This window comes from Rhipicephalus microplus, unplaced genomic scaffold, assembly GCF_043290135.1.
Source record: "Rhipicephalus microplus isolate Deutch F79 unplaced genomic scaffold, USDA_Rmic scaffold_42, whole genome shotgun sequence".
Lineage (NCBI taxonomy): Eukaryota > Metazoa > Arthropoda > Arachnida > Ixodida > Ixodidae > Rhipicephalus > Rhipicephalus microplus.
The window spans coordinates 845,421-867,000 of NW_027464615.1; the positions used below are offsets into that span (position 1 = coordinate 845,421).

A 21,580-nucleotide genomic window follows, 5' to 3' on the forward strand; every position below is an offset into this window, starting at 1 on the left:
TTTCAGTCGCCATTCTGCACGTGTTGTGTCGCATAGCGTCGAGACGTTGTGTGCTTCGCAGCGGCTATCTACGGCATCGAATTTTGTGTTCTCGGTGCCATGGCTCCGCTATCTGTGCCATCGCGGGAGCCAGGTGGTGTGAAGAAGCGTGGGAAGTATACTACCCTGACGATGGAGAAGAAAGCTGCCATAATCAAGCTAATAGAGAGTGGACGTTCGCAGCTAGATGTCGGCGGAGATCGCCAACGCGGTGATAATTTTGTCGAGCGTTTACGGCGACGATGTCACCTTGGCGCAAATACGGGCAAACCAAATTGCCTCCAAGCGTAGTTTGAGGCAAGGCAGCATCAAGGACTTTTTTAAACCTGCCTGATGCAATAAACTTCAGATTTTTGGCGAAAACGAATTTTTCGGACTGTTCGATTTTTCGTACTTTTTTTCGGTCCCTGCCAGGTCCGAAAAATCGATCGGCGACTGTATATCGATTACTAGTGATTAATTGTAGGTGGTCCGTCTGATGTCATCGGGATCATTTTGAAGATGTCCTACTGCGGCGCTTGTGTTCTTCTGCATTTACCTTAATTTCTTAGTAAGTAGGGCACTGTTGTTGATAATATTCAATACTTCGATATTTCGCGATTCTTTCCGCGCAAATTGACAGCCGTTTTCGCGCTTCCGCATGTGCACGGAATGCATGCTGTCGAGTGCGAAGTGAGTGAGAACAAGTCCTAAACACGAAACGAATCTCAAATTATCAGAGTAGGTAGGGTAGCGTACGCGCGTGCACTAGACGCAGACTATTGCGTACAGTTGGTGGCCAACAATGTTGGCAAATGGTGTGGTCACTCCAGGCCGGCGACGGCAACGACAGTATCAGCGATCAAAAACAGGGTAGATGGCCGACCGGTCTTCCAAAGATCGGTGGCAGTGTGAAAACACGGGCCTCGTCTGTTGATGCGGGGTGCTCAGAGTTGCAGGGGGACAAAGAACGGAGGGGTGCATAACGCAAAGCTGCCTGGGAGAGCGGCCACTAGAGGGGCGCGGAGGCAGGGTCGGCGTTTAACAATAAGAATGTATGGGCACCTCCCCGATGCCTGATCCGTGGTTGAAATTAAAGTTTCCCGGGAAGTCGGTGGACCGCTGACTTCGTTCACTGTAACCGATCAGCGGCGCTCAGAGACGTTCGTCGTAAGTGCGATTTTGTGCCATTGAACCAATGCATATTTTCACGGTCACGCGGATATTGTTCGTTTTAAGCGAAAGTTTGTTTTAAGTGGGGCCGTTATATGTGGGCTCGACTGTCATTGAATTTGACTAAAAAAAAATCAACTGGGAGGTCACCAATCCCAAAGGTATTGCCGTACACAACTGCGAGGAAGCCGAAGGCTTCCTCGCAGTTGTGTATGGCAGTTGTGTACGGCAATACCTTTGGGATCGGTGACGAATGAATGCACATACAGGGTCTGTTTTGATAAATTCTGTCAAAGGCGATGAACTTAAGCTAGTCTTGTCTCTTAGCAGATTCTCCCCAAGGTCTTGGAGACTCTGAAGAGTTAATCTGTCACAGAGATTAAAACATGAAATGTTTATTAAACTTATTGCCAAGTTTATGACACTGGCCCACTTGGAATTGCATGCTCGCACTCGGCATGTCTTTGACCAGTGTTTCACACCAGAACAGTTCTCCCCGTGTCAACAAGTGTTGAAAAACGTTGACAGTACACAATTTCACTATTCTGCTTAGACGTGCGTGTTCGAGCACGTGCGAGTTTATGCGTGCGCATATGTGTGTCCTTGGACACAGCATGAACTATGCAAGTGGGATGCTTTGTGTTTTCTGACCAATGTAAAAGTAGTACAGTCCAACCCCCTTGAGACACTGATGTAACGGACGTATTGTACGAGTATTAGACGTATGGGTATTAGTAAGGCCAGTGTGTGCACACTAAAATAAGGGTCGATCAGATAATGGATACGTGGTTCCCTGCTTATAAGAGTCAAGAATTATACAGAAGACAAGAATTGCTCCCCAGTGCACGTCTCTTCTGAAAGGGGTTCAGCTATACTTGTCAATTCACCATACTCCCAAATTTCCCTTTAACAAAGTCTCATCTCATGTTACCTCATTATATCTGAGCATACAGACATTCACAACACTGTGTCTGTGACCAGACTATTCATTTACTTCTTCATAACTGATAATTTGTTATACTTGTGCCCTTTATTCTGACATTTGATTGTAATAGGTAGTGCACAATGTTCAACTGTTGGTGTACATACGCTGTGTTCACTTCAAGTACATGTGCACCTTGATTGAGCTTCCCGTCCAACGTTTTCAGCTCGCTCTGTCATAGCGCATCGCCATTGGCTGCGAGAAGCACGTGAGCATATTTGCATGAATGTAGGTGCAGCCTTAGTTTTTTTTATCCCTAGTGGCTTCTTAGGTTGTCTTTCGTAAGCGCGAACACATCTCCACATTGTTTTTTTTTTCTCTCTCCACTCGCAGGACGGCAGCGCTAGATGTGGAACCGGTCTACACATTCAGGGCGCATTCGTGAGTGGACTTTCCTTTTGTTTCGGAGAGCATGTCTTGGGCTTTCTCTCTGCAGCCCATCCCTTCATGCATTTGTGTTTTATGCTTGCAACAGGCTTCAGAGTTTTTTCTGGAATTTCTTCACAGGAACAGGAGTTTGTGTCACTTGTTATATTGGAACAAAGTATGCTGCTACTTCTTACTAGGCAATTTTGAAGAGGGACAGGGACCTGAAATTAATTTATTGCTTGAGAGCTCTCATGGACATAAGAAGTCCACTGGGTGGGGACATGCGTCAACCAGTTGCGATGCCCCCTCGGAAATTCCATCTAAAAATGTCTCGCTGCGCTAAAGCTTTTGTTTAAAGCGTTTTCCCAGAACTTTTGAAATTGTTGGACATGTATTTGAGTGATGGATCTGCCAGATAAGCCTGCATGTTTCCTTGGTTTGAGTTACTTTGTTTTCTTTCTCCAAGCTGTTTAAGCCTTGTAATGCGTAGCCAGGCATTGCTGTAAATGCGGGCAGTGCTTGCCAATTTTATGAAGTGTTACACATGTATTGATTGATTGCGCTACCACCTGACATAGATGTATATTGGTTGGTTTGTATTTGGTTGTACCCTTCCTGTAAGAGCCCTCAGAAAAAGGGCTGACAGTATTATGAAATAAATAAATAAATAACTAAATTTGAAATTCTGCACCATATTCACTGGCATGTTTTGGCACGCTGCAGTTCTGCAATTGTTTTTTGTGTACTTGCAACAATTTGTACTCAAAGTGACTCTGTTCTGGGAGATGCTGCCAAATGAGGCATTGAATGATCTTGTAAGTCATATGGGGGTGTGTGCAAAGTGTGTTGTCTTAACATGACAGACGTGCCATCCTGTTGTGCTGTGACAGAAAAATGCATTGCCATGCTGTGCACTCATGGTGTGCACACATGCTGATTCAGCCTGACAGATTTCTCGTCTTGATGAAGTGCTTGTTCCTCCATACTGTTTAACCTATGTGTACAGCAGTCAGATTGTGAAATCATGGTTGTCCTCTGTGTTGGTGGTCAACGTGTCTCTTGTGTGCTCTGTGTGCAGGGGCGCCGTTTTGTGCCTGGTGATGGGTGCAACGGGGGAGCAGTGCTTCAGTGGGGGCTTGGACCACACCATCCGCTGCTGGAATGTGCCCAGCTCGACCATTGACCCCTACGATTCCTTCGGTGGGTTCCTTCCCTTGCAGCTCCTTCTGCCCTTTCTTGTCCTAGTCCTCCTTTTCTTTTGTTTGATCATATTTTCTTGCGTGTAGCACGCTGCTGTATATAACTCGCCCAGTGTGATAACGTGTAGAAAAATTGTGTGTGTCACTTACGCCGTGCGGTTTATTTGAAACTTCGATAAAAATACCTTCTACTAACTATGGTCAAATAGTTCAAAATCTTTAGTTTCACTCAATTTATTCACCAGTGTTATTTCCATCTTCTTGCCTGCCGTCATTATCGGCCATCATGTCCCCCACCACCTTTATTGCGTTTCCGCGAAACATTGCTGTGAATTACTTTGCACTCTGAAATTTACGTATAACCTGCACCCCAGCTTTAGCTCCAAATTTTATGCATTTTCTGTGCGTGTTATACGTGAGAAAACATGATATACCTTGTTAAGACATGATCAGAGGATCTGTTTTAAGATGATACGAAGGAGGAAGTCTGAAAAAGAGTATGGAGGGGCATTGTGTAATTGCATTCGCCTATTTTTGCAGGGGCGTGAATAAAACATTTACTGTTTACAGTCATGGCAGTGCTAGCACACTGGTGCAGTGGCTCATGAATGAAAACTACGTTTGACTTTGGTCGTAGATGCTGTCCATACAATGTATAGTAGTGCCTTTTGGCAGCAGTTTCAGCCCTTCTTCACTTCATTTTTTATTTCCTTAAGGGCCCCCTCAAGGGGGGTATTACATAAGGGGTGGGGTTACAATTGGGTGACATATATACATAATGATAATACACAATTATACATACAGAAAAATTATACGTAAACAATATATATACATTTGTAATTATGCACATCAACCAGATATGCATATAATTAGTAGCCACATATAAACATAAGAGTAAATTAGTGCTTAGGTTCCCCTGGTGAGGCACGAACTCACAACCCTGGCATCCTGCTTACTAAGATCGTGTCCTGTTGTCTGCAGAGCCTGGTGTCCTGTCGGGGACCTTGTGGGGACACACAGATGCTGTGTGGGGCCTGTCCATGCATGCGACCAAACTGCAGCTCCTGTCTTGTTCGGGTGATGGAACAGTGCGGCTCTGGTCCCCGCACAGTAAGGTGCCCCTGCTCCACACATACACCGCCCCAGACCCAGGTAAGGTGTACTTCTGGGCGGTGTACCGCTGGGAGGTGTACTGCTGGAAATGTGTATTGCTGGGATTCTGGCATATTTGTGTGCAAAACTCGTTCTAACATGCAATTAATTGCAGCAAAAATTGCCGCCTTTTGAAGGCACCAGAGTAATTGAGGCGTCCATAGCTGCCTAATAACTTGTCAGTATTGGTGAGGGTTTTTTTTTTCTTTCCATTTTTATGGTGCCAGCAGACAAAACTTAATATTTGCATGTGCTTTTAGCCTCTGCTTGAGTTATTTCTAAAAATAAAGCATGTACAGAAGAGAATATTTAATTATTCTGTGCTTGGAGAAACTGGAAATTTTCAAAGTATACGACACCACACTAATGTGCAAGGTCTGGGTACTGAAGTTATTTGAATAGTTTGGTTTTTCCACTCTTCTTTACTCAGCTGACGGCACTCCAACATCTGTAGACTTCGTGCGATCAGACTCCACCCAGATGGCGGTGGCATACACGACATCTCGTTCTGTCATCATGGATCTGGAGACGGGCAAGCAGGTGGTGCGGCTTGAAAGCGACCAAAATCCAGGTGAGAGCACTGTTGACAAGTTGATTTTTGTGTCTCACTGGTGCGTTTCAGTGCCGCCATATTGTGCTGTAGGGTTGTCGTTCTGCATCTTCTGCAACTAAACGAATGGTTCTACAATAGGCGCATACCTGTGAAAACTGTTGAGTTGGTGCATTTGATGTGCCATGACTTTATTAACCTCGTGATATACAAAAATAAGAACATTTGTCTAACAGCTCATGGTGGCAGTGGCCATGTGTTCTGTTTGAAATCAATCGTCTATACGCCTAGTGCACTACCTGTAGATGCGTTACTGATAGACACCTAGTGGCCACCGGCAACAGTATGTGCGGGAAGCCAAGCAGAAGACAACACTGTACAGCTTTGCTGCGAGGAGATGGATCAAGTTTGCGGCTGCTACTTCCTCTTCGTTCATGTGCCAGACAATCGATTCTGCCTTGACAGATGCAGGAAAGGCGCAAGGCTCTATGCAACTGGATGTGTGAATGGTTTGTGTCACAAATGAACGCTTTGGTAAGGGCATGTTGTCAATTTTAAAAGAACATGTAAACTCTGTGCCGACAGATCGCAAGCATTTAAAAACAACTGTATGAATAGACTCCAAAAGCAGGCCTCTCTGCAAAACATGCTGTCAATACAGTCTAATGCTCGGGCGAGATCAGGGGAATTTGACAAATTAAGTGGTGCTGTCTTATTTCACAGATGAATCTGGGAAAAGGGTGCTGTACGGAGACTAATCATGCAGAAGCTTCCTGAATCCAGGTGTGAGCAGCGTTGTGGGGGAGGGACAGTCAGCGAGAAATTTGTCAGCGAAGGAGTCATGTTGTTTAGGTGATAGTGTAGCCTGCTCGACCAGAGAATACCTGCTCTGTGATGTAGTGCGGCCACTTAGAATTTGAAGTATCGAGAGATGACGCCGTGGGAGCAGTGACAAGCTTTATAAAGGGTCGCGTAAGAGAGATGTAACGACCAAATGCGAAGGATAGCTAACAGTCCGCACTGTTGTCTATGCGGAGCAGGTAAATATGAAAGGAACGTCGTGCAGACGAACATAGCAAGGTTTGGCTGTGAGGTGCAACACGTGGTGAACATTTGCTTTGCTTCGTTTACAAATGCATCGTCTCAATAGCTTTTTGTTCTTTCCTAAGTCAACCACTGCTGCGTTGCTGAAATAATCAATACAGAATGTTTGAGCGAAATGCCTTTGGCAGTTGAACCGTACCAACGCATGCTCAGGCTGAAATAACTTTAATCGCCTACCAGTGTTGGCATGATGCATCTATCGTGCTGTTATATGGCAGTACGAAAGTTTGAGGTCAAGAAGCGACACAATAACTTGCACAATGTCGGAGCGGTTCGTCTGTTGCAATGCACAGCGGCGATACATTGGTGCCGTTGCTCTTGATCGTGAGGCTGTGTGGCAAATTAGTACAGTGCAGTCCACTTATAACGATACCACATATAACGATATATCGGTTATAACGATGGGTCGACTTAACAGTCTCATTTTATGCATTGGGGCTATGGGGAAAAAACCATATATAACGATATGTTATCCACCGCATATCGGATACAACGATGAAAAGTTCGCCGTGGACGGCATGTTTCATTCAGAATAATCGTAACATTTAGTTTGATAAGTTCCTCTGAAACGAACTATGCCGAGACAAGACGAAAAGTTAGCGTAGGCGAGTATGTATCTGCCGCCACTGCAGCACAGCTACAGTGTCTAGAAATATACCAGTATATTCTAGGCTCTATAGCACAGCGCCGGCAGCGCGTCCCGGCCGTTCAAAAAGCCGAAGAGAGCATCGCGAGTTGGCGCGACGCGCTACAGATGGCACGAGCTGTGGCACGTTTTGCGCCTCACCGCGCGTCGACCACGGAGAGGCAGAGAGAATTTAAAAAAAAAATGCGAAAAGCAAAGCGCCGCGCTCCGCGGCTCCCCGCCTTCTACAACGGCAAGCTACTCGTAGCTTGCCGAACGAAAGCGCGAAAGAGAGAGAAAATAAAAAAAGCGAAAAGCAAAGCGGCGCGGCGGCATCGGGGCGGGGCCTCGTTGGCATTCCGGCTGTGTACCTCTGGCTGTGCTTTCTTCCTCCCACTGCTCCCACCCCGCCGTCGGTCAGTCTCTCTTCCTCAGCGAACCCGTGATGCGTTCTTCGGAGTCAGAAATAAAGTCTTGTTTTTGATATCCTACTATCTACAATACTTATTACTTGGTGAAAATAGCGAAATGAAGCCTGGAGCTACAAAAGGTACGTCCGGCGACGATTTTTTGGCGGCAGTCCAGATATAACGATCACCTGTTATAACGATCATATTTTTAGGTTTTCTCGATATCGTTATAAGTGGACTGCACTGTAAAACAAAGTTGCGGGGCAGCTTTTTTTTTTCTTTCTGTTTCCTTTTTTCTTCAACATCCCTTGAAAATCGGGTTGCTTATTTCACTGCATGAATGTGAACAACGCAGAAACACAAGTACGACAACGTAGGTAACTACGGCGGCCGTCTGCTTACTTTCCCTAGAGTAATTGGCAAGTTTGCTACCTATGGTGCTTCCATTGGCATGCATTCAGTGCATAGGCAGTGTGCCTTCCAAAGATGCTCTTCAAAAAGCTCACTATGTGTGTGGGAGCATTGACACTGGCACGCTGAAGCACTGTTTTTACAAAAAGAAGGAATGAAACAGTACCCAATTATTTGGTCCTTTTTATGTGCATGGATTCTTGTAACACGTTGAAGAGAGAGGACACAGGGGATGTACTTGCCAGCTTGTGTTCTTTGGCTTGTCTGTGCCTCGAGCACTAGTAGTACAGCATACGTGTGGACGGGACTGCCGTTTTACATGATATCAACAGCTCACATTTCAAGCTTGGCAGTAGTACAAATACTGTGTAGACCACTTATAACGTAACTGCTTGTAGTGCAGAACCGCTTACAATGCGGTCTTTTTCAACTTCCGTTTACCCTCTCATAGAACCTTATGTATACGCATACTGCTTGTTGTGCAGCCCCAAGATGAAACACTGGTTATAATGTGGTTGCCGGAAATTGTTTGTGACAAACGCGGCAGCGAATAGCGCTGGGTGCGCCGCTGGAGAGCGAACGACGTCTTACAGAGGAGGAGGGAGCACGAAGTGAATGAACCAAGGGCCGAAAGAATAAAAAGAAAATAAAAAAAATGAGAGAGACCGCAGGACACTGCGTGGGCTCGCCGAGTAGGGAGGACAGTTGCCTCGGTGGCCGATAAGCTTTTGCACCGGCACCAACGCGGCTACGGCGTACTACGTTGCTAGCGTGGCTTCGGCTGCGCACCGCTCAACGTGGCATGTGCGATCCCGTCCTTATAAACTGCATATGCGCTTAAGTTTCCCACCGGGCAAGACGTCGTCGTTGTCACGCTTGCAACAAATAGAGAGATTTAGAATAATGTTTTCAGGAGCTGTGGCCGTTGCGGGCACAGCGGGCGGTGTGGGCATTGCGGGCGCCATATGAGCTTTAGAATAGCGTTTGCTCCCCCTAGATGAAATTCTAGGGACTTTTGGCCTGAGTGCGAACCCAAATGCTTGGAAGCTACTCACTGAACTTTGCGGGCCTCGCGGGCCGTGATTGCCGCACGCTATTTCGAATTTTCTGCATTCGGGTCTCAAACGTGGATGGCGACTCGCGTTACGACGCGTGCGCTGTGGCAGCGACCACATTGCAAGGGCTCACGGTGCGCTGTTCTATCGTGTTTGCTTCCTCTTCCGTAAATTGAAAACCTTTTACGGTTTTGAGGCGAGCTTTCACTTTTGTTGCCAGTGCGCTGTCGTTCGTAAAAGCATGGCGAGTTGTCGATTGTCGTTGCTGATCTCCCGTCCCCGAACGCGAACTTGTATCACGCACACGGTTCTTGGTTCACTGCTAGTGCGATCTTTTTGATGCCAAATCGTCATGTTTTGGACAAGTTTTCTGCAACAACTTACCAAACGGCAAGCTAGGCTTTGATCGGTAGCGTTTGCGTGAATCTAAGTTGCGCTTTGGTACTGAATCTACGAAACATATTGCGGTGGCCACACTTTATGGGAAGGATTACATAGGGTTAACTGAAAACGAGTGGGGCTGTGTAGCGCTCAAATAGTAGGACGGGATTAGACATAGTTTCTGTGTAATGCGCATAATCGAGGCGGTCTGGTAGTCGGCGAATTTACCACTCTCCCCCTCCCCCCCCCCTTCGCATTCATTTCATTGGCAACACATGTCTTTGGACATGAAATTCTTTTAACATTCAGAAATTCTCGGACACGCAAAGCTGCATGCTCAACATGTTTTGCACAAGTGCGGCCCTTGAAAATGGTTGGTTTGGTTATAGCGCGGTACCGTTTATAGTGCGGATATTCGTGACTCCTGTGACTTACGTTATAAGCGGTCTATACTGTAGTAGTAGAAGAATCACAACAACCTTTTTTCTCCTCTCCCAGATGCGAGTGCCCTGAGCAAACAGATCAACTGTGTGGTGAGCCATCCGACCCTGCCCATGACGGTGACGGCGCACGAGGATCGCCACATTCGCTTCTTCGACAACAACACTGGTATGTGCATCGCTGAAACGCATGGAATTTACTTTGTCAGGTTGTCTCCAAGATGTTTTTTTAGCTATCATTTTACTGTTACAAGGATTCTCTAGGCAAGCTTGCCTCAAATTGTTCACACTGGGGATGAGTAGTGAAATGTCGCTCGGGCTTCATTTAGCCATTTAGGAATTTTGCTGCTTATGAACTTGCTTCTTTTGCATAACATTAACTTCTTCAGCTGACCACTTTAGACGAGTAAAGGTTGCAAAAGCATTGTTGATGCCGTGCCTCCTGTGCAGTTGTAGTCTTCGCTGCTTGCATGAAAGTCATGTTAATTTTGCTGCTCAGCAGGTGCTGTTTCCACATCTGCTGTATTCAGCCATGATTCGCCACTCACTTGGCTCTTTTGCGCCGAATGCAGGCAAGATGGTGCACTCCATGGTCGCCCACTTGGACGCAGTGACCAGCCTGGCCATCGACCCCAACGGCCTTTACCTTCTTTCGGGCAGTGAGTGGCACCATTTCCTTGCGTGGTCTGACAGGACTGTTCCTTTTATCCTATTCAGCATCGCCATCACACTTTGATATATATGTACTTTGTACCGTTATACCAGCTGTGTGAGGAATAATTAACCTGATGCGTTTCAGACTTAATGAAGCAGTTTTCTTGAAGAGCTGTGGCCATTGCCCTCTGCATTAACACTGCTACGGCACTGCGATGCTTACTACTAGTGTGCATATTGCATTCCCAGTTATGGTGACCAGATTTCAATGAGGGCAAGTGACGAAAAAAAAGCTATGTGCTTAGATTTTGATGCGTGCTTTAAAATTCTGTGGCACGTCTTATGATCATCTTGTGGTTTTGGCTCAGGAAAACTCCGGGATTCAAGTCGTGACAGCTGAAAGATCTTGCAGTAATCCAGTTTGTCTCAATGTCTCAATGTCTTGCAGTAAACCATTTGTCTCAATGCCCGGTACGCTTTTGACACAAAGTACCCAAATGTCTCTCGGATAAGATACTGAAATATCTCAGGCTTATGTTTTCAGACACTGTGTGAGGGTTTAAAGCAGCTTCAGGCCTTTTCTAAGTTATCTTTTGACATTCTTTCGCTACCGTGTGTTGTCCTCCTTTAAGGGGGGACATGGGTCTTGAAGATAACGTTGGTTATTTTTTCACCAAATTAGATGAAACTGCACAGCCTTGTTCAGTTTCCTGAGCTCATTTTAACTATCCAGGTATATTTTATGCAGGTTAATTATTTTCTGAGATTAGTAATTATATTGTATTTCTTCTGGAAACAATGCAAATTTATGTACATAAAAATTATATAGTCTTTAACACATATATGGAGACTAGAAAGCCTAAGGAGTGCAATGCTGCAAGCTGATCGAAAATTGAAAAGTACTTCTCGGATTATAGCACAATAACGTTCACTGTCTGCATGTAACCAAAAACAAAAAAAGAAATTTTATGACAATTAAAAAAATTGGAGCTGCATATTAAAAATCTGATCTCAATGTTGCTTTCTGTGCACATTTAACTACATTGCGCAAAAAGAATTATAGCTATAGCTGTATAGGTCTGTTTTTACAGAAGGAGCAAACAAGAAAGGTGGTCAAAATCTGTGTTTTGAGAAAATGAGAAAATTGGTTAAAACATTTATTTTGCCGTTTCGACTGAAGAATATCGTGGCACACGTACTTTTCGTCGGTTAATATGCACCGGGCATATAATCAGATTGATTGTTAGCATGAGCGTGTCGTTTCTATCAAGTTTTGCTGCAAGTTGTTGCCGTGTGCTTGTCTGTCCACTAGGCCGCTTATCAGTTCAGTGACGGTACTGACGCCAATGTGCGACGAATGTGCGTGCGTCATCAACGATCCTTCATATGATAAAGCGATGTTTTCTGACTAGTAGATGTTGCAGACCGAACTCTCGCCCTCGCTCATCAATTTCAAGGCTGCAAGAGCAGCGAGGTGTTAGTTTTCTTTTCACTTAGTATTGCCTCATTTTCGAGTGGAGACCGCGGCGCAATATGTTCATTGTTGCGGATGCGTCGTTTAAAAGCACTCTACCTGTTGCCTCCATTGTGGCCTCCATTGTGCGGGCTGCGAGCACGTTCACCGTGAACAGATTGATTTCCTGTTGTTTGTCAACGTGCGGTGAACTCCACTCTGGCGACTCGTCACGTAGTTCACACACAAACGAGGTCGTTTTCTCAGGCGAGGTGGGGGGGGGGGGATAAGAATGCGCTTTTGTTTCATCGCTGCAAAGAGTGCTATCTCTCATAGCTTCACCTATGCCTTCTTACTTGCCGTCCTCCAACTGTTGAGGCTCCAAAACAATGCCTCTCTTATGTCGTTCTTGGCCTCTCTTGAAGCATTTCACACACCGAGTTCAGTTTCAACACAATTTTGTATTCACTCATTCTTGCATTGTCCTGGCTTCAAAGCGGGTTGCCCAGTGATTACAATCAGCCTTCGCTAGCGGGGTCCTTCAAGCCTTGACTTAGGCGTCTGGAGTCCAGCAGTCTTGCTATTCGATCTCCTAAAACTTCGCTGTTCAAATTTTTTTTATTTCTTTTTCTTCCCTAATTAAATTGTCTTTTAAAAACTAGGCAGTACTAGTACAAAAGTAGGCTTGGGTTGGAATGGAATTGGCGGTTAATTGCTGTCGCCAGGCTGCTAGTTCTCCACTCTCAGTCTTGGCGGGAAAAGGAATGTGCCGCTGTGTGCGAAGATTATGAGATCTGAGGGCGCCCCTTTGATGTCACTCACTGTTTTTTGGTGCTTTAACAAGCGCACGCATCCTTCCCATCAGATAAATCAATGTGTCCATCAAGGACTTGAAAGAAGAGGTTTTAGTTTCAGTGAACGAGAGTGCCATCTTAAAACGGTGTTGTCCATTGAGAATGTGGTTGCAGGGCAATGCATTTGTGAATACTTGCGAATCTAGCTAATATTAAAAGGCCGCACCCCTTGTGCATGAAAATTCACTCCAAAGCAACAAGCCAGGTGATGGAGACACTGTCACTAAAGCTGTCGCTTACCAAACCTGATTCACACTGTGGCCCGACTGTCAGCTTTCTAATATAGCTGGAATCAAAGCAGTCACTTTGTACTGAAACTGGTGCAATGCCAGCAGTAGCTAATGTAATGTGCTTTGTTGTACAAAGCACCATATGTTTTCGAATCTCATTAATTCAAACATGCTTAATTCGAACCAATGCTGTGGTCCTGTCAAAGCTATGTGTATACCAATAGGCGAAAATGTCCTGTAATTCGAACGGGCTAGCACTGGTTACGGCTAATTCGAACATACCACGCTTAGAAAATTCTCTCAGCACCACGCACAATTCGACGGCGTCACCTCAGACACTTCAATGCTGCATGTGGAGGAGGAAAAGAAGAAAAGGAAAAAATGGCTGCGGCGGAATGTTTGCTCTCTCTCAAATGCCGAGCTGGGACGTGCCTGTGCCACACTTCTCCCTTTTCTGTCCCTGCCACGTAGAGACCCTTGACCCTTCTCCTTTCAACACAGTGTGCAGAGAGGAAAAAAAATATATAAAATTGCTGTAGCGGAGTGTTGGTTCTCTCGCCGATCTGCGACGCACGGGTGCCAGGCTTCCGCTTTTCCCGCCCCTGCCACATAAAGAACCCTGTCCTATCAACACCGCATGCGGAAAAAAGCAAGAAAGAAAAAAAGATTAGAAGCAGCTGCCACACAGTGTTGGTTCTCTCTCAAATGTCGATCTGCTTCTCTCCACGTGGAGACGCCCCTCCTTTCTTGTCACGTGCTAACAACGCTACGGCGGCTTTGGCACAGAGGGTAGTAAGAGATGCAGTTGTTGTTGTCGTCTTTAGAGAGTGTCGGTGCTGCACGTTGCCGCAGGCAACTTCTCTTGCCAGGAGAATGCTGAAGCCGAAGTAGACATGCTTTACAAACAGCGTGCGAAATCGATTGACTCGTTGCAAGGCAAACATGTGCAGATGCGCATCACCGATTACTTCAATTAATGACAGATGTCCTGTGTTTTGTGAATAAATGTAAGTTTTCTGAAACTTCCCCCTTGTGTGTTAGCTCAATGCACATGTGCCACTGCATGAAGAGCTCTCCGTTCATTTAGCTTTCATTAATTTGAACTTCCTTTAATTCAAACAAATTATCAGGTCCCCTCAATCTAGAATTGAGATTCGACTGTATTCTGGAAGTCTGCTGTTAATTTTGTTTTTTCTTATAAATGAGCTTTTTCTGTGTAATACTGGCAACAAGTCACTCACATACAGTACTCGTGTATGTAAACGGGACAATTTAGGGCTAACTAATGCACCTACTTCTCTTACCACAGTCTTCACTTCGAGTCATATCGACATAATTTTGACGCGCGATGATCAGAGCCAAGATTATCTCTAGAGAGACCAGATTGCGCATACCAGTCACTGAAACATCTGAAGCCGCGTTTGAATTGTGAAAATTGTACTTCCTGTTCTGGCTTCTTGCTGTGTGAACATTTCAGCGAGTTACAGCAGTACCACACCGTGCAAGTTATGGCTCTGTTCGTATTTGCGCACCACAGTCCCAAAAACGTTTTAGCCATGGGAGTTTCTCACTGTGCACAGTAACATGCTGATGACAGTTTCTAGTTCTAAGTGAAGCAGCTATTTGCTGATCGCAAAATAATCGTTTCGCCGAGTGTCCTTGCCGTCAAAAATGTCTTTTGATAACTCATTCCGAATTATGTCATTGCCAAAAATGACACTTGACAATTAAGTATAACATACTTGTTTACGTTCTGTGCTTGCCTGGTCACGCACACCACTGTCAGATGGCACCACTCGCCCAGGCTGCTTAAATTTGTGGCCATCATTATCAAGTAAACCTATACATAACGCAAAGAAGTTTGTGTACCCACTAGTATTATCATCTTGGATTATTATTGGAAGAATCTTCATTTATGGATGGCGGTGGTCAGTGTCGCAGAGATGGGACTCCAAGTATGAACCACATTTCACACAATGCGTGGCTTACTGTAATACATACGAAAAGAGTTTCCATACAGTAATGCTCTTGCATGCGTGCCCTTTAGCCAGTATGGTGCTACCGTACTTTCCGTATGATAAACGAGTATTGGCAAAAGTCCGTATTGGCTTGCCAGTCTTACAACTTCCAGGCGACACGAAAGTGTTTAGATTTGCGAAGCCATGTGATCGACCGAGTGACCCATTGTGTGACGGTCACTTCTATTGTTCTCAGCATTACGTGAATTTTTCCACATGCCGGTTTTCGCATTTAATATGCAGGTTAGCTAAATTTTGTGTTTGCAAAATACACCCAGTTTGTCGTAGTTAGAGATCATGCATGTAGATAAAGTGACGCAATAATTTGCAAAATATGTGTGCACACAGTTTAGAGACCACCGCTATGATTAGTTGTTCAAATGCACGATGCAAAGCAGTGCACTTGCAAATTGTTTGAAGGACAGTCTCTGTCACGTTCACGTCTTGCTGGTTCTGAATCGTTTGGACAACATGTGCGGTATTCTCGAAAACTTGACACTGCGTTTGCCACGGTCTATCAGTGCTGCGTAGGCGTCAATGACAGTTCAGTGATTAAGTGAGTACTCGTCGCGTTAGAAACGTAATTCGGACCAATTAACTAGACCTAATGGAAAAAATTGGTATTACCTACTACAATATTCTGGGATCAACGTGCACAAGGTGGGCTCTGTGTAACGATGTTCCTTTTTTTTTAAAATTGTGCTGCATTATACTTGGGATACCCTGTGTAAAAGATGACACTTGTGCTCACCCCTATTAGTGTACTGTGCGTGTTGCTTTGAGTTGTTTTTTTTTTTTGCCTGATGAAAGTTTTAGTATTTACCAATTTATGTTGCCTTCCCCATGTCATCAATGTGATAGAATTCTTGTTTTTTTGCGTGTGAGAGCCCAGAATTGAACAGAGCCAGTTGCAGCCTGCTTGCTGCTAAGTAACCACCTCGATGCGACCCCCCCCCCCCCTATTTTCTTCATCTTTATGCGCGCAGGCCACGACTGTTCAATCCGGCTGTGGAACCTGGACAACAAGACGTGCGTGCAAGAGATCACCTCGCATCGCAAGAAGTTCGACGAGTCGATCTTCGACGTGGCCTTCCACCCGTCGAAGCCATACATTGCCAGCGCCGGAGCGGACGCCCTCGCCAAGGTCTTCGTCTGAGGAGGAAAAACCGGCAGCAGCCGAGGTGTGTCGTACGAAGAAAGAAAGAACTAGAGGAGCAGATCGATCCTTCTCTCTCTCCGCACACACCATCTCTCGCACACATGCGTGCCTCTCCACCCCTCGTCCTGCCACCACATGTAACCGCACTGGCGTTGCGTCGCCACCGTGTCATCTTCATTGGCAAGTGTCGGGCATAAGGAAGAGCTCGGGAGCTGGACACATTTTTTGGTCAACAGGTCTTCGTGCACTCCTCACGATACGGAAGAGAGGGGGAGTGTGCTGCCCTCAATGCGTGTGAGTGTGTGTGTTTCAGCCGCCTAACCTAACTTATTGAACCACCGCCACCACCGGCTCCAAGGGAGGTTTCGGGAAGGGGAAAGGAACATTAAAAAAAAGGCTATCGCCGCGCTCTGTACATTTCCTTCGTTTTGCTTCAAGTTTCTACCTGATCTTCCTCTTTTATTACTTTTCCGTAAGTGTTGTTTATTCTTGTGTCCTGTCCCCCGACCGTTGCCTTCCTTTGGCGTGTTTTCTTGCTCGTCGCCACATCTCGGACGGCGTGAAAGAGAAAGAGGGGAGTGTTCGTGCGCGCGTCACTTGAGTCAACGATGGAGCCACAATCAACGGCTGAAAGAAGGGACGAAGGCTTTCGGCGAAGGGTTTGCGTCGAGCCATCGCTGCCCCCGTCTGGCCGAACACTACAGACTCTCGGTTTTTTTTTTTTCTCTCTTGTTTCTTTTCCCCACCTGTCTGCCCACACTCAGACTCTCTTGTGTGGACAGTGAATCCTAGGGAAACGTGTATGTGCGGGAAAAAAATCTCAACCTCTGTTGGGCTCAGCTTTGTGAGGTACCGCACTGTCGCCGCCACTGTAAGTAACGATGCTAGTGCCGGAGTAGCTTCTTCTGTCTGTTGTTGCTGGAGTATTGAAACCAAGATGGCCTCTCCGTTGTTCCCGTGAATGTGAAAGAAAAAAAACTTCGGCGCAGGCTGGACGTAGTATGAACCAGGAATTGTGTGCTGCCACGCACTGCATTTCTTTTTTTCTTTTCTTGCCTTGTCTTCTCGATGAGTGCATGGTTACACGTGTTTGTACGCTCAGTCTTTTTCGTCTGGTTTTTTGCTGTCCTTCCACTGTACGTGGCTTGTCATCAGCATGTGTGCGTGTTTGCCGGTCCTTTCACATGTTCCTTGTGCAGTTCCTTGACTGGCACGCGTGCAGTTCTCTAGCCTTCGGAACCATGAAAAAAAGCGCGGGGGTTCGGTAGTTGGTCGCAGCTAGTGTTTAAGAAAAAGTCGCGAGTGTCTCCCCCTTTTTCCCTGACCGCGAAACCGTTTGCGTCCGAATGGAAACTTCCCATGGCGACGACGCGAAAAATAGTTTTTCCCGACAGTGGACTCGTGTAGTACTCATAGGGCTAAACGCGTGGTGGAAGATGTGAAAGGTTTCAATGGCACCGTTGCCGAGAGCGAGCATGGCAGTCAGGAGATTGGTTTCAACTTGCCGAAAAAGAAATAAGCCAAGACGAATGCATCCATGCTGCTGTTCTTTCTTTTTTTATGCCTGTCACTGTGGACTGCCGAAAAGACGCGAATGGCTGCATCGCAGACGTAGGCATTTGACACACAGCACATGTTTAGTGTTCTGTCCCAGCTGTGCGAGCGTATTCTGTGTACAGAAAAAAAAAAAAAATGGATGTGCTGCGAGTTGCAAACTGTAGCTGAGGTAGTGGCCTCCGCAAGCGTTTCTCTTTTCATTATCACCGACCTGCAGCATAGAAGGGCTCTTTGCTAACACGTGCCGTTGATCCTGTCGGCAGACCGCATGTGGTTGCAGTCTGCCTCAATAACGTGATGCGTTGGAGACATCTAGGGGAGGACTACAAAGTTGTGCATTGCCTTTTTTTTTGGCCACCCCCCAGGTCTGCCTTACCTGCCTTGGGAAGTTTTTTCGTATTGTTCCTACCACATGTGTGTGTTTAGACTATTCTAGTTTTGCACTATCATTTTCGGGTGTATTGAAAGTGTCAAGAAAGAGAGTTGTCACAGTTGGCTTAAATATTATTTTGCTTTCATTACTGATATTTGCCAGCCAGCAGTGTTAAGTTCAGAAGAATTGGAACTCTAGTATGTGGCAGTCTTTGTGCATTGCCTTTTGTAGGTCAAGAAAAAGGACTTTTGGGTTCCACCACCATTTCTACTTATCTGCATAAAATGGGCAGCTCTGAGAGCAGTTTCCCACTGCTTGTCTTTCTTGGTTCTACGAGGAGATACCTGAAAGAGAAATGTTTCCCGGTATCTTGACTTGTGTGTTTTTTTATCTTCAAGGTATTTATTAATATGTGACCATTCTTTTAATGATTGATCTTATTTGTGACAGTTGGTGCCTGTCTTTCGTTGTTCTTGCCTTCATTTTACTAATACTGCGAGTTGGGGCTCCGTCCTCGGGTCACCCTTATCAGTTGTACCAAATGTCGCATAAACACAGCTTACAAGCAGCCCTTCTGGCCAAACTGCTTGCTCTTTTAGGCTCAAATGCCACAGGGAGGTGGAATCCTGCGGTCTGTTTTGCCATCGTAGGCGTCTGGCATAGCGTTCACACGTCAATTGGTCACGAGATGTGCATAGCAAGCGTTCGTCGAAATTGCACAGTCTTGCATTGTTTCCAAGGACTCTCGGTAGAAAACAGTAAATGCCATAATGCTTAGTACCTCACAAGATTAATTTCTTGTTCATGCTCCTTGTGACTATCGAGTAAGATTATACAATGAATCCACTGCGAAATTCTGCCTCTATGGGATGTTGGGTCTGATTGAAGTTGTGCAGCCTAGCCGGATGAGTTGTTCGAACGTTATGTACCCGCCAATTGAGTACACTGTGGACCAGCGTCTCGTTTGAATGCTGCGCCGCGACTCTTAAAGGAGGACTGCTTAAAAGAAAGATGTGGCGAGGGAGAGAGAGAGGTCAGAAGGAGGAATGCCTGCAATGACTGTGGCCTCAAGACCTGTGTAATTTCTTTTCTTTTCCAGAATTGTAATATGTACAGAAGAACTGTATGTAGTCATTTGCGAATGTTTATTAGTAGAAGAGAAGCAATTTACCATTTTCTTGTTTTACGGTTTGTCTGCCTTTAACCTTTTTGTTGTTCTTGAAGTTTACTTGTGTGAGTGTGTGTGGTCTTACTGGCACCCCTCTGCCATGGTACAACTGAGTTGAATGTGTAATTTCTTTTCTTCCCTCCCTGCCCAAGGACGCTGCTACTCGTGGTGGTGCATTGGAACATCTTTCTGTAATAATGACTGTCCATATATGTGTTTGACTTGGGGCCCGATTCACATGGCCATCGAATGCTTAGTCACAATGCTGCCACGGTAGATTTGCGAGGTGGAGTTACATCGCCAGTTTCTCCCGGCTGATGGAATGTTGATGGCATTAACTCGTGCTGTTAGCATGGCCAACAAATTGCTTCTTAAAGAAGATGCAGCCATTAAAGCACAGTACAGTCTCTAACGCTTATTCTACTTTGGGACGTTAACGAGCGTTTGACAGCTCTGCGATTCGGGCCTAACAAACGTGAAGCAGTTTGGACAAAGCTGTGCAAGTAGGCAGGTCGTATTATAACTGCTGCTTCTAATTGCCTCTTTTGAGTTTACAAACATTGAAATATTTTCAGGCGTTACTTGCAAGATAATGCAATAGGCCTTTGCCATATTGCCTCAAATTTTCACCAGACCACAGTGCAGCGGAGAGCTTGTGGAACAGCTTCATTACTATGCAATGGCAACAAGAAGAAAAAAAAAAGAAAGTTGTTGAAAGAGTGTGGCAGTCTTGTACATCCGCTGTTCACAGCTCTTAAGCATCCTTGGTTCTGGTTTGATTCGGGTGTTAAAATTGCGTGCTTGAGAATAAAGCATTGGTGCTGGCTTGATATAAAGATTTTTTTCCAGCAGGCTTTAATTTGGCCCAGCAAATGCAGGTGTTCTTAAATGCCAGCTCGCTTTCGATGTCTGGTATGCAAAATTTTATGTCATTAACAGCATTTATAGGACTCTGCCTCGGGTGCAGCGCCCTTGGACCATCCTTGTTTGCCGGTAGCAAATGGAGAGCTTCCTTCTTTTGTGTAAATCTATGTTACCAAGTTTATGTGCAGAGGATTTAAATAAAGCAAATACAAAAAAGTAGGTTTTCAAAGTTTGCAATGGGAATGTGGAAGAAAGCATGGCTATATGCGAGATGATGCAGAAGTTGAAATATTGGTTTTCGTGTCTGTTTTATTTTTTTTTTTGCGCTGTTTTTCCAGCTTGGACGACGAGACGGGGAAGAAGTTTGTTTCGATAAAAATGGTAAATAAAGATTTGTGAGTGATCCAGTGGTGCTTGCTCTCTCTGTGCTTGCTGAATCTTTAAGCATGTGCCCTACCGTGCACATGGATTGGGAAGCTAAATTGTTCGTTCAATCTATGAGCACTGTGCGCTGTTTTGTGTGTGTTCTGCATGATGCCCATGGCACCACCCAGAATTATTCAATCATATGAGTTGCCAAACTGCGTTCCGAAACCCGGACATGCCATTGGCCGACTTAGCGGGAATGAGCCAATCGTTGCGCCATCTGCGTCTCCACTGCATCTCCACTTGTGTGTGCGCTTTTTTTTTTTAAGCAGCTCAACGCCGCACGCAACACTGGCATTGTCGCCTCAATAAATGGCCTTAGCTTGCACGACGCCCGCCGCCGCCGTTAACAGCTGTCTCGCTCTGCAAAGGCGTAATCAAAGCCGGGTCGAAGTTTCAAGGTTTATTTCGTCGAACGTGGTGCTTGCAATTTCGTGCTACCATGGTTTCACGCTGTGCCCTGATTATTTCTATTACTCCTCGCTTGCTCGTTTGAAAACGTGCGCTTGAGATCGATTGCTCACGAGAAGTTTGACGAATCCTTTGTCAAACTTCCAGTGTCAAACTGCTTCACTCTGTGATTCACGATGTGACTCACTAACACGACGGGAGTAATGGCCGCACAAAGAAGACAGATACGGTAGTGCAAACCAAAGCATAACAGTATTGATCAGTACTTACCGCGAATTGGCCGCTTTGTCTTGCACGCAGCGGTCGAATTCCGCTAATCGTGAAATCAATCAGACACCGGCTGGGATACCATATAATTATGAAAGCCCAACGACAAGAAAGTGGGAACTTCAACATTGCTATTTACTTGCAACTAGCACGGCAAGCGTTCTTTTCTCTTCAGGAGCTATGTTTCGTGGAGTCTTTCCAACGGCATTGGCGTTTGCTGCTCGGGCATTGTCGTCTGCTGCCATTGACAGACTCGCAGGTTGGATCCACGCTGCAT

At 45.6% G+C, this 21,580-nt stretch overlaps 1 protein-coding gene across 4 annotated transcripts in view; it reads left to right on the forward strand.

Moving 5' to 3' along the window:
- LOC119167346 (Connector of kinase to AP-1) overlaps window positions 1-20,606 on the forward strand; it is a 114,601-nt gene extending 93,995 nt beyond the window's left edge. For all 4 annotated transcript variants that reach the window (XM_037418811.2, XM_075884679.1, XM_075884678.1 and 1 more), the window contains 7 exons: window positions 2,507-2,554; window positions 3,621-3,742; window positions 4,723-4,893; window positions 5,324-5,464; window positions 9,928-10,038; window positions 10,442-10,528; window positions 16,065-20,606. In XM_037418811.2, coding sequence (XP_037274708.2) covers window positions 2,507-2,554; window positions 3,621-3,742; window positions 4,723-4,893; window positions 5,324-5,464; window positions 9,928-10,038; window positions 10,442-10,528; window positions 16,065-16,234 — 850 coding nt within the window. In that variant the 3' untranslated portion in view covers window positions 16,235-20,606. The remainder of the gene's footprint in view (window positions 1-2,506; window positions 2,555-3,620; window positions 3,743-4,722; window positions 4,894-5,323; window positions 5,465-9,927; window positions 10,039-10,441; window positions 10,529-16,064) is intronic.
- The last annotated feature ends 974 nt before the right edge of the window (window positions 20,607-21,580 follow it).